A 21,057-nucleotide genomic window follows, 5' to 3' on the forward strand; every position below is an offset into this window, starting at 1 on the left:
TCCACTGATCCTCCTCTCTATAGCCAGTACCAAATAGTTTTGATGATTGTTGCTTTATAATACAGTTTAGATCTGGTGTGGGTAGGCAGGTTACTTAGATTCAACAAGAGTCCCTAGGTGTTCTTTTACTTTTTCCTTATTTATTTCGGGCATGACTTCTCTCTTAGCTATACAGGACAGTTCTTGATTTGGCCTAAATGGACCATTCAGTAGACCTCTGAAAATTGTTTTTTATGTAATGTGAATTTGCCCATAGATGTGGGGAAGAGAGAGAGGCAGGGAGGCAAAGGGAGAGCAGGTGGGGGCAGCTAGGTGGTGCAGTGGATGGAGCACCGGCCCTGGAGTCAGGAGGACCTGAGTTCAGATCTGGCCTCAGACACTTAACACTTACTAGCTGTGTGGCCCTGGGCAAGTCACTTAACCCTAATTGCCTCACCAAAATTTAAAAGGGTTGGGGGGACGCAGGTGGAAGAATGTTGGGGCTAGGGCCAGCCACGTGGGGACCTGCTTGGAACCGGGAGGAAGAACACATGGGGGTCCAACACAAACAAAAGAACATGGGTGACACATGAACGATAAGGACAGACATGTGATACCTGGACATGTAGGGAGTGGGAGCATGGGAGGTGGACCCTCAGGGCAAAGGTTTTCTCTCTTGGGGCCTGAAGTCTCAATCCAAACAGGCCTCACTATGACAATGGCAGTAGTGGTGTCTTCATGCAGTCTGTTCTGCTTTCGTTTGGAGGGTTTTTTAAAAGGTTTTTGTTATGGGGAAATAGAATGGGGGTTTGAGATAAGGGTTCTTAGGAATTCCTCTTTAAAGAATTACACCCTCTTGCACACAAATCCAATTAGAATAAAATAATAGTTTGTTTAGGGCTGGGGAAAGGAAACCAAGAGAGAAATCCTTGGAATTCTCATGGGGAGAGAGCATAGCACCGAGACATGGCTCTGAGATACCTATCTCCTGGTGCTGGAGACAGGCAGATACTTTTATAGAGGACTGATGGGGTGATTATCTAACTGTGGAAAGTTCCCTTATTGGGGGAGGACCATCCCTCACTAGTGGTGGATGGGGAAATTGGGTGAGGGGAGGCTTCAGATCTCTCAAGCCATCTCTGCTCCTCAGGCCACAAAGGCAGCAGCCACACCTAGTCTTATCTCCCCAGGGGTGGGGGTGGTGGTCCTGGAGCTAACTCAGTCGGGATACACTTATCTCTTTAGGTGTGTCTATCCTTTAGTTTCTCTAGGAGAAGGTTCTTTGATGTGCCCCAGAGCACTTCTAGCTAGGTGCACTCTAGTAGACCCATAACAGGTTGGTTTTTTTTTTAAGTTTTTTAGGGTTTTGGGTGTGGGATGTGGAAGGCCAAGGAGTGATGAGCCAAAGGGCAGGAGGATAGAGACAGAAATACAGAGAGAAATACAGATACAGTAAAGTTATCATAGGTAGGGTTTTGGGGGTTTTTTTGGTGGGGAGGGCAGATGCATTTATTTCAGAATTTTTTCACACAAAGTAAATTTGTGTAATGTGAATTACTCCAAGTGCGAACTTTCTATATTTGTTCCATCCTTTCTAGGCCAAAGATCATTCTTTTATTACTTTTTTTTTAATTTGCAGGGCAATGGGGTTAAGTGACTTGCCCAGGGTCACACAGCTAGTAAGTGTCAAGTGTCTGAGGCCGGATTTGAACTCAGGTACTCCTCAATCCAGGGCTGGTGCTTTATCCACTGCGCCACCTAGCTGTCCCCCAAAGATCATTCTTGAAAGCGAAAAATAAAACAAAATAAAAATTGAGTAGTTCTGCTTTCTCTCCTTTATCTATTACCATTTTCCCATCCAGAATGGATGTGTACCAGCTGTATGATTTCTTTCATTCTTATTTCCCTAAATATAGCTAAGGACACATACAGGGAGTATCATATTTCTTGCCTTATTTGGGGGGGCGGGGTCGGGGGTTTTTTGTGAGGCAATGAGGGTTAAGTGACTTGCCTAGGGTCACACAGCTAGTCAAGTGTTTATCCACTGTGCCACCAAGCTGCCCCCTTCTTGCCTTCTTTTTTTTTTTTTTTTAGTGAGGCATTTGGGGTTAAGTGACTTGCCCAGGGTCACACAGCTAGTAAGTGTTAAGTGTCTGAGGCCGGGTTTGAACTCGGGTCCTCCTGACTCCAGGGCCGGTGCTCTATCCACTGCACCACCTAGCTGCTCCTCCTTCTTGCCTTCTTAATGTGTGTGGGAGAAGTGGAGGGAGGGAGAGGCTTTGGAACTGAAAGTAAAAATAAAATGAAAAATACATAGCTAAGGAACACCTCTCAGCTTCCCCCCTCAAAAGCAAATAAACCAAACAGATCCCTTGAAACCAAAGGTATTTGTCCTTAGGATACATTTCAAACTATTACCAACTTCTTCTTCACACAAATTTTAAGATGGGATAGTTTACATCTCCAAAAGATTTCTGTCATTTTCATGCCAGCTACTAGTTCCTCTTTGGTGAGAATCAGGTCCAGGGTAGACATTCTCTTAATTTTTGAGGGTGCCTTTACTTTTCAAGAATGGAATTATTAAGGCAAGGCAAGAAGTTATTCACTGCTTTGCTTTTGACAGAGACAACACCTCTATTGTGGTCCACTCTAGACACTCTGACCCCCTGTCTTTCTCCCTGGGACCAATTAAGGTGACCTCCTAGTTGGTGGTTTATTCCTGGACTCTGAGAAAAGAGCCTGCTATTTATTGTGATTCTTCTTCCCAGTTTCCTTGTTGTTCCCGTCCCCCCACCCCTCCCCCCCCAGGGGTGCATTAGTATTCACTGTGTCTTCCATCACTTGTCCCTTTTTCTGACATTCCTTCAGCATACAGATAGCTCCTTGCTTTTCTAGGGAAGCCATGTAGGGTGTTGGAAAGAGCCCCAGGGCCCTCATCTCTAGTTCTGGTTCCATTACTTGCTAGTTCTGGGACTTGGACAAGCTTCATACCCTCTGAATTCTTCATCCATACAAAGGGCACACCAGTAGTAAGAAGCAAAATAGTCTAGTGAAAAGAACACTAGATCTGGAGTCAGAAAATCCAGGTTTGATTCCATCTCGCTACTCTCTGTGTGATGTTAGACAAATCCCTTCCCTGCCTCCGGTGCGCAGGATTCTTCATCTGTAAACTCAGGTCATTGGATTAGACAGCTCTAAGGTTTCTTTGGACTCTTTAATTCCTTGTAACCCCTGCCCACCCCCGAGGGATGTTGAGATCCCCAACCGTGGTCATGGGCAAGAAAAACCTCCAGTAATTAGACATTTGCACATGAGAGGCAAGTTTCATTTTACTGCCCTGCAGTCTCTGGATGGGCTCCCACAGAAGGCAGTGGGACTGGTAGTGTTACTGCTTGTCTGTGTGTGAAGGAATAAACAAAGGAGAGTGGTGAGACCCTAGGATTTGAGACCTCATTCATTCAGCAAATACTTATTACTATGTAAACCTGTGCTAGGCACTGGGGTCCAAAGACAAAAGCAAAATACTTCCTGCCCTCAAGGAACTTATATGTTCCAGCACAGAGACACAACTGTACACAGATAAGTCAGTACAGTTTTTAAATGCAGCTATGATTTCATTGACACTACTCTGAAGCTTAGTTTTAGAGTCCTTGTGGACCCTGAGAGTTTAAGTGATTTGTCCAGGGTCACACGGTAGAATGAATCAGAGGTGGCTTCAAACCCAGGGTTTCCTGGCCCCCAAACTATCTCTCTATCCATTATCCCACACTACCTTTCAAACACAAAATGTGTCCAAATAAATACTAAGTATTTGGGGAGGGAAAGAGGAACATAACACCTCAAGGAGTCAAGAAAGGCCTCTTTTTGGAGTCGATACATGAGCTCAACCTCAAGAGAGGGATAAGGGGCCAGCTAGGTGGCGCACTGGATAAAGCACCAGCCCTGGATTCAGGAGGACCCGAGTTCAAATTTGCCTCAGACACTTAACATTACTTAGCTGTGTGACCCTGGGCAAGTCACTTAAACCTCATTGCTCCTGTAAAATTTTCCCCACCCCTTAGTTATAAGAGATTTAAATGGATTTAAATTTGATGATACTCAGCATATTAACTAAAAAATTGTGATTTATTATAGTTAGCTATTTTATCGTATTGTATTAGTAGTATGTCTCTTATGCTTAACAATGTCAGATGATATTTTCAATAATTAGCAATCCCAGATGATGTAGTCAGCAATATGATATGACTTAAGATTTCCCAGAATTCATGTGTGACATGTCAAACGAAGGGGTCATCAGAGGAGTGATCCTCAATGCTGTCAGAAAGCAAGAAGATCGATAAGATTGTTGCTTGATGACTTTATCCTGTAGGCAGTTGGTCGTGATTGCTAAGAAGACGGTTCTAAAATTAGATTATCTAAATTAAAATGGTATATAAGCATTAAAGCCCTGTAGGGGTATAAAACCCTGTTGAGTCCTTAGCCAGTCCCCTGACTGACCGCTCTAATATGACACCAGTACCCTTTTCTCAATAAACCTATTTTCTATGGCTTGGAGACTTTGCTGTTTCTATTTTTCATCAGACTTAGAACTTTTCGTGACACCCAGCCAAAAAAAAAAAAAGAGAGAGAGAGAAGAGGGATGAAGAGAAGGACTCAGAGAGGCAGAGATGAGGGGAGACAACCCTTTTGGCATGGAGAAATGCTCACACAGAGATGGAGGACGCTGGCTGGCCGTGTAGAGCAATGGCTAATAGGCCAGTTTGGCCAGAATGAAGACTATGTGAAATCAGTATAGAAAAGTAGGTTGGAGGCAGATTGGAAGGACTTGAGATGCCAGACAGAATTGTGTGTTTTATGTTTCGTTTTTTATTTGAGAGGCAACAGAGAGACACTTGAAGCTTTTTGAGTCAAGGTGTGTGATGTAGTTTGGGCTCTGAAAGGTGATATGGGAGACCCGTGAAGAGGTGGTGCTCGGGGTAGTTCAGGTGAGAAGGGCTTGCACTAGGGTAGTGCTCTGTGAGGGGAGAAAAGGGGAAATGTGAATGGTGTTGGAGAGATTGAGTCAGATTGGCAGCTGAACTTAATGCAGGAATTGAGGGAGAAGGAATAATCACCACTCGTTCTGAGATTGCAAACCAAAGTGACTGAGAGGAAGGCAGTGTCCCAAGAAGACAATGAGGACGATGATAATGATGATGGTGTCCTTTGTGGATATTGTGGGGAAAATATTTGGAGCCCTGTTAGTTTGAGATGCCTCTGGGGCACCTGGGTAGAAAGATCAAACTGGCACGTAGAGATGCGGGCAGGAGCTCAGGAGAGCTATGAGCACTGATTGTACGGGTTTAGGAATGAGCTGCCATGGAGACATGGTTAAACCACGGGAGTGAGAATACCCAGAGAAAAGGTTGTAGACAGAGGGAGGAACCAGGACAAGGCCCTGGGGCATCCCTTCACATAGAGGGGCAGGAGACGTGACTGAAGGTCTTGCAGAGGTGCTGAGAGAGTGAGCCGTGTGACAGGTAGGAGGAGGACCAGGGGAGAGCGCAGCCCTGAACACCCGAGGAGGAGAGATTATACAGAGAGAGAAAGGGATCGGAAGCACTGCGGACTTCAGAGATGTTAAGCAGGAGTAGGCTAAGAAACACCTGTTGGGCTTAGCAATTCAGAACCCCTTTAGCCATCTTAGAGCAGTAAGGAGTTAAGGGAAGTGAAGAAGCATCGGCATAAGCTTTTCCTAGGAATTTGTCTGCGGGAAGGTGGAGATCAGAAAACGGAGGCCCAGAGAGGTGGCGTGATTTGCACTAGGTCACACCGGTGGTTGTTGTCACCGTTACCACCACACTATTGCCAGCATGTATATAGGGGTTTTCAGGTTTGCAGAGCACTTCACAAGGCAATCTCACTCGCTCCTCACAACCATCCTGTGAAGTAGGTGGCTGTGATTGTCCCATTTCACAAATGAGGGAACAGAGGCAAACAGAGGTCTTCTGACTCCGGGTCCTGCACTCCTCTATTAGACCATGGGACCCCCTAAATAACTTTACATTTAGAGAGTATTTTGAGGGTTAAATGAGAGCCTTCTTTTGAAGCCCTCAGGTGTTTTCGACCTGTTTGAGCTAGGAAGCAGAGAGCTTCTGAGAACCTCAGTATTACTACCAGTAGTAATGGGTAGTGCAGTGGATAGAGCACTGGGCCTGGAGTCAGGAAGACCCGAGTTTAAAGCCAGCTGCAGACATATTCTAGGCATGTGACCCTGGGCAAGTCACTGAACCTTTGTCTGCTCCAGTTTCCACAACTGTAAAATGGGGATAATAATAGCACCTCCCTGCCAAGGTGGCTGTGATGGTCAAAAAGATCATAATTGTAGGGGCGCTAGGTGTGAGCCGTGAATCGAGCACTGGCCCTGGATTCAGGAGGACCTGAGTTCAAATCCGGCCTCAGACACTTGACACTTATTAGCTGTGTGACCCTGGGCAAGTCACTTAACCCCAATTGCCTCACACACACACACACACACACACACACACACACACACACACACAATCATAATTGTAAAGCATTTCCAATAGTGCTTGGCACATAGTTGGTCCTCTATAAATGTTTATTCCCTTCCTTTCCTCCTCTGGTAGCTTTTTCTTTTGTCTCTTCAGTTGCTTTCATTCATGTATGAAGGAGCATTCTAGCCCAGGCAAATTCTTTCCCCCTTGGAGGACAAGTCTGAGGCGCCTCTTCTGCCTTTCTCCTTGGTACCCAGGCCTGGGTGGTCTGTCAGCCTTCTGTCCTCCAGGCTTACCCAGCTGCTTCCTCCCAAACCTTGCTTCCTTTGGAGTCTCTTTGATGAGCTCTTAGGAGTTTAATCAACTCAGAAAGTCTTGTTCCCCAAGCTTCCCACCCTGACACTAACCTGGGCTCTTTTCTGTTTCTGGCAGGAAGTTCGAGCTGTACAGCATGGACTGGGACCTGAAGGAACCACTCAGAGACTGCCTTGGTGGCTGCAGCTCCGTACGGGGGCCCCATCGGTAGGCCTCCCCCAGTACAGAGGCCTCTCTTTGCTCCCGTGGCTCTTCTGGGTTCTCTTGGTCTTCTTTCCTCCATCCTGAGCTCCCTAACGTCCTTCTTGCTCTTCCAGCCTCCGGGAGATTGTGTTTTGGGAGGGGGTAGGTTTGAGGGCAAAGACAGGGGGTTGTGTGTTCATACTGAGTCCCTTTCCCCAGCTCTGTTGAGAAAACCCTTGGAAGAGGAGAAGTCACCCCAGTGTTCGACCATTGCTTCAGATCTTATTCGTCCTCTGAGTGGCTCTGGCCAGCTTGTTGGTATGCCTCCTGGCTGCAGGGTGGTCCTCACTCATCTCCTTGTTCTCCAGCTCCAGCATGTGGGCACACCATCCAGCCCACCTCTCTGCCCCCACTGTCCATGTAACTCCTTGCTTCCCGCCCATAGCCAGCCCCCTTGGACCCTAACTGTCGTGCATCAACCCTGGAGCTAGGACGTGCCCGTCCCCTCCCACCTTCCTTTGGACCCCAGGGGTTCCTCCCCCCTCCCTGTACCTCTTCCCCGAGAGCTCCCTATTAGCTTGTTCATGTGCTCTGTTGCCCCCATTCAGTGGAAGAGCGGGCCCTGTGGTGATATGGGCTGGTCAGCGGAGGAGGAGCTACTGTGCGTGCAGGAAGATGGCTCTGTGCTGGTCTACGGGCTGCATGGTGACCTTCCGGAGACACTTTAGCATGGGCAATGTAGGTGTGAGGCAGGGTGAGAATTGTGGTTGTGGGGGGACGACAGGGGTGTTGTCTTGCAGGCAGGACCTGAAAGGGGGTGCAGGGCAGGTTAGGCTGAAGCTGGTAATGGAGGCTGGGGGGGGGTGATGGGGGGGCGGGAGGAGAGGCACTGGCTGGGGCAGAGATAGGCTTAAGTGGGTCTAGTTGCTATTGTGTTCTATGCCCTGGGTCTAGGACTGGGGAGTCTTTCATCCCTTCCCAAGAGAGAATATTAGGTAAGTAACTGCTTCTCCCCTGTCTCCTTTCCCCTTGGCCTATCCAGGAGGTGCATCCGAACCGGGTTCTGGATGCCCGTGTATTCCACCACAGCGTTTGGGTCAAGGGATTGCCATCCTCACTGGTGCCATCGTTTTACACTCAGTGCAATGTGGGTGACTCAAGCTTCGTAGGATGCCAGAGGTGCCAGGTACCCCCCTCTTCAGATGGTCAGGTGCTCTCTGCTGTGCCCACTGTGGGCACTGCCTGGAGCAAGGGGGAGGTGGGCATGTCTGCTTCTGATAGGTCAGTGTATTTGATATAGATTTGCAGGAATGGGTGCTAGGGAACCAGGCCCTGCTCCTTTACCCTGACCTTGGCCTCTGGAACCTCAGTCTCCCCACATGCTCATTTCTCCTTCTCGGGCTACAGGCTCTGCCCTCCTGCTGGACAGTTTTGTTCCAAGTACCGAGTGACACTTGTACTTTTAGCCAAGGTCCTGACCTCTACCTGTTAGACAATACGGCCCTGCTCGGGGGTGGTGAGTATACTAGAACGTACGTTTTGGACCCCCTGCACATGTCTGGTGGGGAGGCCAGAATCAGTAGTTACACAAGCACATAGGCACGCTCTCTCCTCATGAGAGCGGGGGATTGATGGTGTTTAAGGACAGAAAGGGCTGGCCCCTCCACACTTTGGGCTGGGCCTTGTGCTGTCCATCCAGGTACCCCCTGGCTTGGCTCAGGAGTGGGTGGCTTCCTCCAGATGGCTGTGTCCTTCAATTATCGGTTCCTTGCGTTGTTCACTGACACAGGCCACATATGGATGGGCCTGTCTTCACTCAAAGGTAAGCAACCAGGGACACCCTGATTCTGAAACCCCCACCCCCCAGGACTCTAGACCATTCTTCAGTGACATCTTGGGGCATCTTGGGGAGGGCCTGCTAGGACCTGAAGGCAGGAACAATCATGTCATCATGGCCTACCCCAGGAGAAGCTGTCGAGTTCAACTGCAACATCGAGCGCCGCCAAGCAGATGGGCCTGGTAAGGAGTCGGGTGCTGGGACGGGCCTGAGGGAGACTGGTGCAGAGGTGCCATGTATTGTGGTGGCTCGTGAAAACACACTTTCCCCATGGCACGGTGTAGTCGTCCCCAAAGGGCAAGCAGAAGGCTGTCGTGGTGGCCTGGGGAGCGCCGGCTCCTGGTGGCCGGGAATGCACTGAAGGCATCCAGTATCCTTTTTTTTTTTTTTTTTTTTTGCACGGGGCAATGGAGGTAGAGTGACTTGCCAGGGTCACACAGCTGGTAAGGTTAAGTGTCTGAGGCCAGATTTGAACTCAAGGTACTTCTGAATCCAGGGCCAGTGCTTTATTCACTGCGCCACCTAGCTGCCCCCAGTATCCTTTTTAATAGGGGAGGATCCCTGAAGCCTTGAGGGTGGCTGGGGATGCGTTCCCCTCTAGACTCCCTGAGTTGTACAGAGGACCCTGCCCCCTTCCTTTCCTGTCTGTTTACCCTTCGGAGCTTCCTTGAACACTGTAGGTTCGTTCTAGAGAGGATTCATACCTAGTGCCGGAACTGGACGGAGTCCGGATCTTCTCCCGAAATGTCCATGAGTTTTTGCACGAAGTTCCGGGTAGGCCTGTGACTAGTGGGGAGGGGAGCGCTGCAGGCTCTTCATGGGGAGGAAGTCCAGACTATAGAGAAAGCGGTGTCGTGGGGCTTCTGTGAAAAGCCAGGCCCAGACTGTAGACTGTGAGCACCAGTAGAAACTAGACGACCTGAGGCTGGTCCAGCCTATGTCCAACTCAGAGCACTGTTACCCTGCAAGTGGGGCTTCATAAATGCTTACTGACAGCTGGGGCTGGGGGAAGGGAGCTCCCCCTACAGGGGGGAACAGGTATCACCTGGTTCGGGGACACTTGTGCATGCTGAGGCTTGGGCCTCCACCCTCACCCCAGGTGCTACATACTCACCATTCCTTTCCACATCCACAGTGGCCAGTGAAGAGATCTTCAGGATTGCTTCTATGGCCCCAGGAGCCCTTCTGCTAGAAGCCCAGAAGGAATATGAGGTGAAACCCTGGCCCCCTGTGACCTCCCCCCAGCCTCCCACATTAAGGCCTCCCATCTAGCTCTAGGGCCCACTCCTAGCATACAGTAGCCAGGCTGGGCAGCTTTCTCCTGATGCATGTCATATGGCTGGAGGCACCTAGGGACAAGGGCTTGTACTCAAAGGGCTGAGGGGAAGCAAGTGTGTAAGGGGCAGTGGAGGCACCATAGAGACAGGTCACAAGGATGAGGCCTTCTCTAGCCAACAAGATGAAGGCTGAGAAGACCCAGGAAGGCAACGGGGTCATAGAATCGCCTCTGGGTCCCTCTGGCAACTGGAAGGGGAGGGCACTAGGCCGAAGTCCAGGCCCACCTCACCTCACTCCATCCCAAGGATGTGAAGGTGGAAGGCTTGTGGCTCTGGGGGGCTCAGGGTACAAGAGTTCATGCATTTGGAGATGTTTGGGCAGCTCTCTTTCTAGGGGACTTGGGAATTCAGGTTCATCCCTGACACATTTGGATTGGGTGCCCACTCCCCTTGTTCTCTCACTGACTTGCACCAGCACTTAGGGAGGTGGAAAGGGCCTCCAGGGGCTATGATTAGTGACACTCCCCTTCTTCCTAGCCCAGTGTCACCACACTGGCACCTCTCCCTCTTCACCCTTCAGAAAGAAAGCCAGAAGGCCGACGAGTACCTCCGGGAGATCCAGGAGCGGGAACAGCTGCCCCAGGCGGTCCGGCAGTGCATTGAAGCTGCAGGCCATGAGCACCAGCCTGAGATGCAGAAGAGCCTGCTCAGGGTCAGTGGGAAAGGGGAGGGGTGGGTGGCCACAAAGAGGGGAGGTGGGGAGGAGACAGTGGTGCCGGCTCACTCCACCTGGTTAGCCCCTCACACACCTTCTGTCCATCTCAGGCAGCCTCCTTTGGAAAGTGTTTTATTGACAAGTTTCCACCAGACACTTTCGTGCGCATGTGTCAGGACTTGAGGGTGCTCAATGCCGTGCGAGACTATCCCATTGGAATCCCTCTCACCTACACCCAGTATCCAAGAACGTGCCCTCAATATCCTCCTCTCCCAGGGGCTGGGAGATGCTGACATTGTCCCTTGGGGATCCCCTTCCAGTAAAGGGGAGGTGATGGTGGAGGGCTTCTCTTCGGTTTGGCTCCTTACCTGTAAACCAGATACAAACAGCTCACTATGGAAGTTTTGCTGGACAGGTAGGTAATGGGGCAGGTACTGGGGGTTATTTTTCACTGTAGGGGACAGGCCCAAAGCATCTAAGGTGCCTCTTTCCCCATTTCCTTCCTCACCCCTAGGCTGGTGTTGCGGCGACTCTATCCTCTGGCCATCCAGATCTGCGAGTACCTTCGACTTCCTGAAGTCCAGGGTGTCAGTCGAATCCTGGCCCACTGGGCCTGTTACAAGGTAGGAGAAGGTGGGGTTTGCAGGGAGTCCTGAAGCACTTTGGCAGGAGGTAGAAGGAAGCCAAATGTACCATGGGCAGTCTGAGAAAGAGCACGGTCCCAGATGTTATGGGGCAAAGGCCTTGATGACTTCCAATCCCCAGGTGCAGCAGAAGGATGTGTCAGATGAAGATGTTGCTCGTGCCATCAACCCGAAGCTTGGGGATACGCCGGGGGTCTCTACTCAGATATCGCTGCCCGTGCCTATGGCTGTGGCGGACTGAGCTGGCCCTCAGGTCTGAGGGCACTTTCCTCTAGGTCTTTCCCTCCCCAATCCTGCTCACTCCTTTCCCCTTCAAGCTTTGCTTCTTTTGCTTCCTTCACCATGGGGAGGAAAGTGTTGGATTGGAAATCGCACTGGAGCCAGAGGGGCATGGCTTCAAATTCCAGCCCTGCCACTGCATGGCTTGGGGCTCTGTTTCCCTATCTGTAAAGGGAGGGCTTTGTACTAGCCCCTTCCCTTGTTCTTGGGGAAAGCCCGACTTCCTGTTGTTCTCAGCTCTGAACCTGCCATCCTGTGACTTTTTTCCTTATCTTCTGCTCTGTCTCCCCAGCTACAGGAGTATGAAACCACGGTCTGGGGAGCAGGTGCCACTTCTGCTGAAGATGAAGAGGAGCAAATTGGCCCTGAGTAAAGCAATTGAGAGCGGGGACACAGACCTGGGTGAGCCTCCGGTGGGGATCACAGAGGAAGAAGGCCATGTGCCCACTAATGACTTGGACAACAAGACAGAAATCGCTCCTTCCTAGTCTTTCTCTACTCCTCAGCGTCGCTAACTGGCCTCTAGGATGAGTGTAGCCCAAATTCTCATTCCCAGGGTCTTGGTTCTTTATCTTTTTGATGTTTGTTTGTGGGGCAAATGCCCCACATTCAGGCATTTGCCTCAGTTCTCCTGCTGTCCACAGCAGAGGCAAAGGTCAATCTATCCCCAACCCCTGGGCCTCTCCTGTAGAGGTGGCAGGTTGGGAAGAAGCATGTCATAATTTTTCCCTGGCTCACAGTGTTTACAGTTGTCATTGCTCTAAAGAATGAGCTGAATCGTGGAGATTTCTTCATGACCCTCAGGACCAGCTGTGGCCCTGAGTCTGTATAGACAGGTATGTGAGATTGGGTGTGAGCGGAGGAAGGGAACATCTGAGGGGGATGCTTAATGGCAAACCTAGTGAATGGTTCTGGCTGACAAACCTCTCCCTGATTGGTTCCCCAGTTCTGTAAGCACCAGGAGCTGGAGACACTGAAGGAACTTTACAACCAAGATGACAATCACCAAAGAGCTTGGCAACTTCCACATCCGGGCCAGCTATGCAGCTGAGGCTGGTCAGGGGTCGCGGGCTACACCACGGAACAGGGACATGAGGACATTGCCCAGTGGACAGCTGCCTGGCTCAGTGGGCCTTGGCTTCCAGAAATGAGGCCCCAAGCAGTCTGCCAGGGATCCATAAGAGATAGCCTCTTCGCCCATGTGGCTAGGGAGAGCAGACTCACCGTGTGAGCCAGGGAATACTGGAGACACAGTTGCTGGGTGCTAGAGAAGGAGAAGACAGGGAATGAGCAGCGGGCCGCAGGGTTGGAGGATGCAGTCCTTTGGAGAAGGAATTGCCCTGAGATCATCAGGCCCTCCCCTTTTCTCCTACAGCGGATCGAGGGCAGAGTCGCAGCGCTTCAGACTGCCGCCGACGAGTACTACAAGGCCAAGAATGAGTTTGCTGCTAAGGTTGACGATCTCACCTTCCTCTCACCCCACTCCTCACCCCTCAGTGCGTCTCTAACCCAGAAGCCCTTTTGTCAGGAAGTTGAGTTCCAGTCCTGTCTGTGTCACTGATTTCCTGTGTGAACTAGGGCAGCTCTCCCTCTCGGAGCCTAGTTTCCTCCATTATAAAATGAGGGGGTTGGGCCTTTCTGTTAACATCCTATGACCCCCAGAGTGGTTCCTGCACTTGGAGGCATCTGGCCTTGCCCATCTTGTTAGCTTTTCCCTCCACACACACACCTTTACTTCTCTCCCTCTGCAGGCCACAGAGGAGCAGATGCGGCTCCTGAGACTCCAGCGGCGCCTGGAGGATGAGCTGGGCGGGCACTTCCTGGATCTGTCCTTGCACGACACAGTGACTTCCCTTCTCCTCAGTGGCAACAACAAGCGTGCAGAGCAGCTGGCCCGGGACTTCCGCATCCCTGACAAAAGGCATGACTGGGCCCTAGGGCAACCTGGCCATTGAACAATTGCCCTGGCCTCCTTTTGGCTGCCAGTGATCTTGTCTGGCTCATTCCCTAGGTTCTGGTGGCTAAAACTGACTGCGCTGGCCGATCGGGAGGACTGGGAAGAACTAGAAAAGTTTTCCAAGAGCAAGAAATCACCCATTGGGTATCTGGTGAGGAGGGGGCCCCCCAACCCTGGAAGAGACTTAACCTTTATCCATCAAAGTTTCTGGTGTGGGAAGTGGCCAAAATGACCCTATCCTTAGGGGGAGCTAGGTGGTGCAGTGGATAAAGCACTGGCCCTGGATTCATGAGGATCAGAGTTCAACGAGGCCTCAGCACACTTGACACTTACTAGCTGTGTGAACCTGGGCAAGTCACTTAACCCTCATTGCCCCACCCTTCCCCCCCACCCCACCCCCCCATTCCCCCTGCAAAAAAGAGATGTATATTTTAATATGATTCACAAATGACAGTATCCTGAAAGAACAGGCGCAGGGCAGGGCTGGGCCAGGCCTCAAAGCTAGGTTCTGGTAATGACTCCTCTGCCCTTTATTTCTCCCTGAGCCCTTTGTTGAAGTGTGCATGAAGCGACGGAACAAATTCGAGGCCAAGAAGTTTGCTGCCCGAGTCAGCCCTGAACAGAAAGTCAAGGCCTTCCTTCTTATCGGGTATGCTTTGGGGAGGGGGCTGGCAGGGTCTGTGCACAGAGGAAGAAGGGAGTGGAGGCCTCTTTGTGAGAATCTGCTTATCTGTGAATGAGAGGCTGAGGGTCAGTGGCCTCAGGGTATGCCCTGACCTGACTCCTCTCTCCCCACTTCAGGGATGTGGCACAGGCTGCAGATGTGGCCATTGAGCATCGCAACGAGGCAGAGCTGAGCCTCGTCCTGTCCCATTGCACAGGGGCCTCAGATGGAGCCACAGCTGACAAAATTCAGCGTGCCAGGGCCCTGGCCCAGAGGAAATGAGGAGCCCTCCCTCACAGCCCTCCTCCACATCAAAAACTGCTCTCAGAAATGGTGGGGGGAGGGGGAGCAGGGCACTGGGACATGGGGATGTGGTTGGAGCATGTAAACTGAAACTGTAAATAAAGTCTAAATACTTCATACTCCTCTCTGCTTTCCTTCTGTCGTGACTGCTTGGCTTGGGCTTCTTTCAGGATTAAGCTACAGCCGCCCCTTGGGACTAGAATCACTGGCTTCCTTCTGCATTAGAAAGCTAGTCCAGTCACCACCACCACCACCCTCCATTTCCCATGCGCCATAGGCCCTCCTGTTCCCAGATTGTCTGGAATTCCTATGGTCTCTTCTGCATCTCTGTTGACTCTGGTTCATTTGCTTCTCAGCCTCAGTTTCCACATCTGTAAAAAGGTAGCAATAGCTGTGCTACTGACATGCTAACTGCACCTAAATGAGGTCTTGCATGTAAAGCATAGTCCTATGTAAATGCGAGCTCATTTCCTGGAGTCCTCCAGGGTTTGCCCCTGACCTAGTCTGGTTTCTGGGAGTTCTTCTCTGAGGCAGGGACCACAATGTAGATCCAGGCTTGCCAGGGCAAAGCCCGTGACTGATGGTCCTATTTTTACTTTTGCCTCCTCTACTATTGTCCTGGTCGTTGTTATTTCTTTCTTTTTCTTTGCTTTTTTTTTTCCTTTTTTTGGGGGGGGGCGGGGCAATGAGGGTTAAGTGACTTGCCCAGGGTCACACAGCTAATAAGTGTCAAGTGTCTGAGGTCATATTTGAACTCAGGTCCTCCTGAATCCAGGGCTGGTGCTCTATCTACTACACCACCTAGGTGCCCCTTGGTCCTATCCATTATAACCCAATTACCCCTGTGGGTGTCATGGGATTAGGGCACAATGGATGACCTTTTGGAGGGGGAAGGTCTTAGGCTTGAATCCTTGGGAGCCGTGAGAGCCTCTGAAGGGATGTCCCCAGCTTTAGTCTTGGATAGGACTGATAGATCAGGGATGAAAGATACATGTGTATCCACGCTAGGAGCCAGGAGTTTCTCACCAGTGAGCACCAATCCCTGATGCTCCCAGCAGATGGCACTGCCGTTCTGAGGTCTTTACTCACCCTCTTCATATGCTGGGATGAGTCTCTCCCTCTCCCTGGAGTTCTACCCCCAGGATTCCCATCCCTCCCACTCCAAGAACTAGAAACGTTTTCCTAGGAACTCTGCTCCTTGCATACACCACTTTTATTCTGTTAGATCTCCCTACTTTAAGAACAGATCCTTTGGGGAGAGACTGATCTGTCCTTTCTCTGACTTCTTAACCTGGAAGGTCATGTTTTCTTCATCTTTTAAAGAGAGAAAATAAGCTTAAAGGAAGGAATAAAGATAAGATCATTTGAACCGTGGGGTGGAGGTCAAATTGAATAAGATCTTTGAATTTGAAAGACAACAGGAAACCACTGTTGATTCTTGGTGTGTAGGGGTGAATTGATAAAAATGGCCGTTGGGGAAGTCTGTAGGGCCGGGTGAACCAGGCTTATGGAAGGAATGCTTTCCCATCCCAGTGATGAGGAAAGCTCCCCGGAGACCTACTTAGGGCCCCTTAGACTTAGGACTCCAGGCCAAATGGCTTGCATCTTTGGAAATAGCTTTACAAACATGTCTGTGCAAACCTGTGTTGGCAAGTACACATGTGCCCATTTGTGTTTGCCAGTGCCTACCTGTGTTTGTTTTGTTTTGTTGGGCAATGAGGGTTAAGTGACTTGTCCAGGGTCACATAGCTAGTAAGTGTCAAGTATCTGAGGTTGGATTTGAACTTAGGTCCTCCTGAATCCAGGGCTAATGCTTTATCCATTGCGCCACCTAGCTGCCCTCCAAGTGCCTACCTGTGAATTCATGCATGTTTTCCTGTATGTTTCTATGTGTCTCCATATGGGTATGTGTGCTGGATGTCTGTACATTTGTCTCTGTGTGATGGTTCTGAAGTGCTACTGGGAGCATGATCGAGTGACTGAAAAATAGTTCCCATGGCAGAAAATATGGAGCTCAGAGTCAGAGCATAGGTCTGTTCCTCATGACCTATGTGACCTTGACAAAATTGAGTCATCCCTCTGTGCCTTGGTTTCCCCATTGTAAAATGATAAGATTGGACTAAATGATCTAGGAGGTTCCTTCTGTCCATATTTGTATGATCTGACAATTAGGAAAGCTGGGATCGGATTAGAGCACTTGGGTAGTCATCGGTATACCCCCCATCAACACTGCCTTCTGTGATACCCAGGCAACAGCCAAGAGCTGAGTGACTCCTACCATTCGAATTCTCTGCTCCCAAAACGTGGAGGAGATGGGATTTAATGTATAAGGAACACCAAGGAGGTCCACTGCCTGGAATGGCAGAGTTCCATGAAGGGGGGTCATGTGTAATCATGCTGGAAAGAGGTTGGGTGAGGATTATAAAGGGCTTTAAATTTCCAGAAGGAAGAGAGGGAGTCATTGGCGCTTCTTGGGCAGAGCAGTGACATGGTTAGAACTGTGCTTTAGGAATATCAATTTGGCAGCAAAGGGGAGAAGGGAGATCTGGGAGACCCGATAGGAAGCTATAGGGGTACCCTGGGGGAGAAGGAATGAGGCCCTGGCCTAAGTTGGTGGTTGCATGAGGGTCTTTGACTTTGGAGCTCCACTCTGCTCTGACCCCTGACTCCTTCCTTCAGGCTAGGCACCTTTGCTTTCATAACTGAGAGGCAGGAGAAGAGGGGATGAGAAGCAAAAAGAATGCACATCGAGGGCAGCTAGGTGGTACAGTGAATAAAGCACCGGCCCTGAATTCAGGAGCACCTGAGTTCAGATCAGTCACTTGACATTTACTAGCTGTATGACCCTGGGCAAATCACTTAACCCCCATTGCCCCTCCAAAAAAAAAAAAAGTAATGCTCATCTCCTATGCAGCCGTGGTATGTAACAGAGGACTCCCAGATGGAGGGGGACAGGGGCTAATTCCTGGCTTTGGGGGTAGGAGAAAGGCAAGGCAAGGTGGCCATTGGCAATCCAGAAGCTTAAAGAGAACAGGGAAGGAGATGGGAGTGGTGGTGTCTCTTCCTGGCTGACTGGTTCTGCAGGGAGCACTTTGCGGGGGAGGGGCATGTCTGGGTCGGGCATTGGGCTGATGGTCTAACTTTGTGCTTTGGTGAGAATGGCCCAGGCAGCTGGGGCTCAACTCTCTTTGTGACTTCACTTAGGTTTCTATCTATTTTGTTCCCTGGTATAAATAGATTGAGCTAGAAGGGACCCCCAGAGTCATTTAGCCCAGTTTTCTTCTTTTACAGATGAGGAGTGACTTTCCCAAAGATGTACAATTCCAAGTAATAAGTAGCAGAACTACTCCTGCTACCAAATCCAGGGGTCTTTCCACTATACCGTGCTGCCTTCTTATTCAGTATTCACATCCACCTCTTTGTGTATATTTATATCTCTAGGTGGGTCTCTGTGTCTGTTTGTCGGTTTTCTTCTTTCAGTCTATCTAGGTATTGCTATCTCTCTGTGAGTTTGTCTCACTCAGTGTGTCAGACCCTTAGTGTCTGTAATAAAATTATAAAATCTCAGAGAGATCCTTTCAAGGTGCCTATTACACTCTATACCTAGAATGGAAAACCTTTTATGGAATCACCAAGTGGTGTTCCAGATTCCCTGAAGACCTTCAATGATGAGAAATTCATGACCTCTCAAGGCAATTCAATTCTTAGACTTAGTGCAAATTCAACTGGGGCTGGGGCTGGGACCACACAAGCATTTAAGTGTAAGCTGGCAGAGGACCTTCTATTTGGAAGATGTTTGGGCAAACAGAGGAACATGAGGCAAAAGGACAGAGAGCTAGGGGACTGTTGAAAAAGGAGGCCATTGGGCAAACTTCCAATCACTTTGCTCTACTTATAGCTCTGACCAGAACCTCTGCTCTATGGTTAATAAACTCTCCTTGTTCCTGTTTTCTTCCTCTTATACCCTTCCTATATTTTGGTATTAATTGAAATTTTGATTCTTCTAAAGATGTCACAATGTTCAACACCCTGTTCAGTGTTCACTGCTCCTTCTCTTCTTTACCCCACCCCACCCCACACTCAGCTCACAGGGGCAAGAGGAATTGGTATATTTTTTTCCTCCCCATTGCCACTGCCAAATTCCTACTCTGCCACCATCACTTAACAACCTCTATTCTCTGCCTTTGAGGTTCATGGCATCCAAATAAATATTCTCAGTCCAGAGGCTTATTGCTCTTATGTACCCATTTCGTTACACTTGCCTACCTTCCTCAATGTCATCAGCTTCTGCCTTGTGGTCTCCCAGGCACAGGTTGATGAGAGATCTCCTTCCAAATTGGCACCATTAATGACTACTCTTGGGGTCCAGTCATTCAACCACTTTTGAATCCATCTAGTTATACTCTCATCTAGCCCATCTTTACCACAAATTTAGCAAGAGATGGTATCAAATGCTTCATTAAGATCTAGATAAACAGGGGCAGCTAGGTGGTGCTGAGGATGAAGCACCAGCCCAGGATTCAGGAGGACCTGAGTTCAAATCCAGCCTCAGACACTTAACACTCACTAGCTGTGTGACCCTAGGCAAGTCACTTACCCTCATTGCCCGACAAAACCCCCCAAAAAACCCCAAACCCCACCCCCAAAAAATCTGGACAAACAAAATCTATTATATTCTCATCTTCCAGTCTAATTACCCTGTCAAAAAAGGAAATAACTGTTCCTATTATTCATTTAATTCAAAGGAGGTACCACCCCTCCCCTCTCTCTTCCTTCATGCTCTCAACCCTAACCACCACAGCCCTACTCTCCACAATTCATACTCTCCTCTGCCTTCCCATTCCACTGCACTCTGGAGTCCCTGTTGCTAAATTGCTCTTCTCTTGGATCTCTTCAATTCACACCCTTTCCAGCTTCTTGACCTAACAGATATCTGGTAAGATCCTGAGGTCCACTGTGTCCCTGGTCTGGTCATCCCTCTCCAGGACTGAGTAATCCTCTTTTTATTTTTTTTAAATGTAGTTGCCCTGTTCCTTCCTGAGATGCATTGGGATAGTGATAGCCATACATTATATCTGCTTCTCCCACTTACTGTTCGTTCTCTTGAGATCTGAATTTCAAACCCACTGCTCAACTCAAACTGTTCTCTCCAAGATTGCCAGCTGCTAAATCCAATGATCTTTTCTCAGTTTCTTGGATTTTTTGAAATCCTCCTCTCTCTTGTTTCTCCTATCTAGCCGACAATCCTCGCTCATTCTCCTTTGCTGTATCATTGTCCTACTTCCATAAAGTGGGGCAAACTCTAAGGTTTTCTTTTCTTCTCTCCTTATACTTTCTCTTTTGGTTGTCTCCCGGGGCCCTCTTCTCTTCTCTCTTTGTACTCTCTCCCTAGGTGATCCCTAAGACCCCATGGGTTTAGTTATCATCTCTATACAGATGATTCTTATAATATGAATGATCAAGGGAGTCCCTAGTAAATCTGATGAGTTTGCCCATCAGCCTCATGAGATTACAGGACATGGGCCTTTATTTGGAGGCATGTGAGGGGCACTTCACCACAGAAATGGGCATGCCACAGAGCCCCTATTCAGAAGACATGGATAACTCCTGTGATTGGAACTGACTTTAAGATGATTGGCTGGGGAGCAGCTAGGTGGCGAAGTAGATAAAGCACCAGCCCTGGATTCAGGAGGACCTGAATTCAAATCCAGTCCCAGACACTTGACACTTACTAGCTGTGTGACCCTGGTCAAGTCACTTAACCCTCATTGCCCCGAAAAAAAAGAAAGAAAGAAAGATGACTGGCTGATTGGGGATCAAGGAAAAGGACTCATGTCAGAGGAACTGCTTCACTCTGTGATTTATAAAAATAAGCCACAGGACCAGTTGGCTTACTCTCATTTTTTTTGGATTTTGCAAACACAAACCAAGGCACAGCAGAGCAGACCCATGTTGTTATTGTTGTGAAACCTGTGCCCAAGAAGTTTCCTCTCACCAGGAATGGCCGGTGGCTTGTAGCAGAAGCACACAGTAGAGTTAATAGCCATATGCTTGTGTGTGACTTGAAAGGAGAGATCCTGAGAGTGAACCTTCCCAGTCCAAGACATGACAGAAGCTAGGATAATGCTAAGATTTTTTTAGGGTTTTTTTTTTTTTTTAGTGAGACAATTGAGGGTCACACAGCTAGTTAAGTATTAAGTGTCTGAGGCCGAATTTGAATTCAGGTACTCCTGACTCCAGGGTCGGTGCTCCATCTAGCTACCCCAATGCTAAGATTTTTAAAGAAGCACGTGGCAATGCCAGCCATTTTTGAGTTCTAGAGTTGAAGTTCCCAAGTTTACATATTAAACCTAACTCTGGGATCCATGTAGCCATAGATTTCAGTGTGTCTGAACTTTGATGGGAAA

The 21,057-nt window shown here is 49.2% G+C and overlaps 1 protein-coding gene across 1 annotated transcript in view; it reads left to right on the plus strand.

Annotated features, from left to right (window-relative positions):
* The window catches only part of VPS16 (VPS16 core subunit of CORVET and HOPS complexes), a 29,361-nt gene extending 14,594 nt beyond the window's left edge, over positions 1-14,767 (plus strand). Inside the window, 32 exon segments of the mRNA XM_043972612.1 lie at positions 6,909-6,963; positions 6,965-7,049; positions 7,204-7,292; positions 7,583-7,684; positions 7,686-7,712; positions 8,017-8,058; positions 8,061-8,158; positions 8,372-8,490; positions 8,674-8,796; positions 8,940-8,963; positions 8,966-9,000; positions 9,096-9,137; positions 9,139-9,165; positions 9,474-9,585; positions 9,947-10,023; positions 10,669-10,800; positions 10,914-11,041; positions 11,183-11,218; positions 11,318-11,426; positions 11,569-11,641; positions 11,644-11,679; positions 11,682-11,700; positions 12,019-12,128; positions 12,467-12,536; positions 12,538-12,562; positions 12,673-12,735; positions 12,737-12,779; positions 13,100-13,179; positions 13,478-13,647; positions 13,738-13,834; positions 14,229-14,332; positions 14,485-14,767. Of these exon segments, the coding sequence (XP_043828547.1) occupies positions 6,909-6,963; positions 6,965-7,049; positions 7,204-7,292; positions 7,583-7,684; positions 7,686-7,712; positions 8,017-8,058; positions 8,061-8,158; positions 8,372-8,490; positions 8,674-8,796; positions 8,940-8,963; positions 8,966-9,000; positions 9,096-9,137; positions 9,139-9,165; positions 9,474-9,585; positions 9,947-10,023; positions 10,669-10,800; positions 10,914-11,041; positions 11,183-11,218; positions 11,318-11,426; positions 11,569-11,641; positions 11,644-11,679; positions 11,682-11,700; positions 12,019-12,128; positions 12,467-12,536; positions 12,538-12,562; positions 12,673-12,735; positions 12,737-12,779; positions 13,100-13,179; positions 13,478-13,647; positions 13,738-13,834; positions 14,229-14,332; positions 14,485-14,629 (2,497 nt within the window). The 3' untranslated portion in view covers positions 14,630-14,767.
* The last annotated feature ends 6,290 nt before the right edge of the window (positions 14,768-21,057 follow it).

Source organism: Dromiciops gliroides, chromosome 6 (assembly GCF_019393635.1).
Source record: "Dromiciops gliroides isolate mDroGli1 chromosome 6, mDroGli1.pri, whole genome shotgun sequence".
NCBI classification, from domain to species: Eukaryota; Metazoa; Chordata; class Mammalia; order Microbiotheria; family Microbiotheriidae; genus Dromiciops; species Dromiciops gliroides.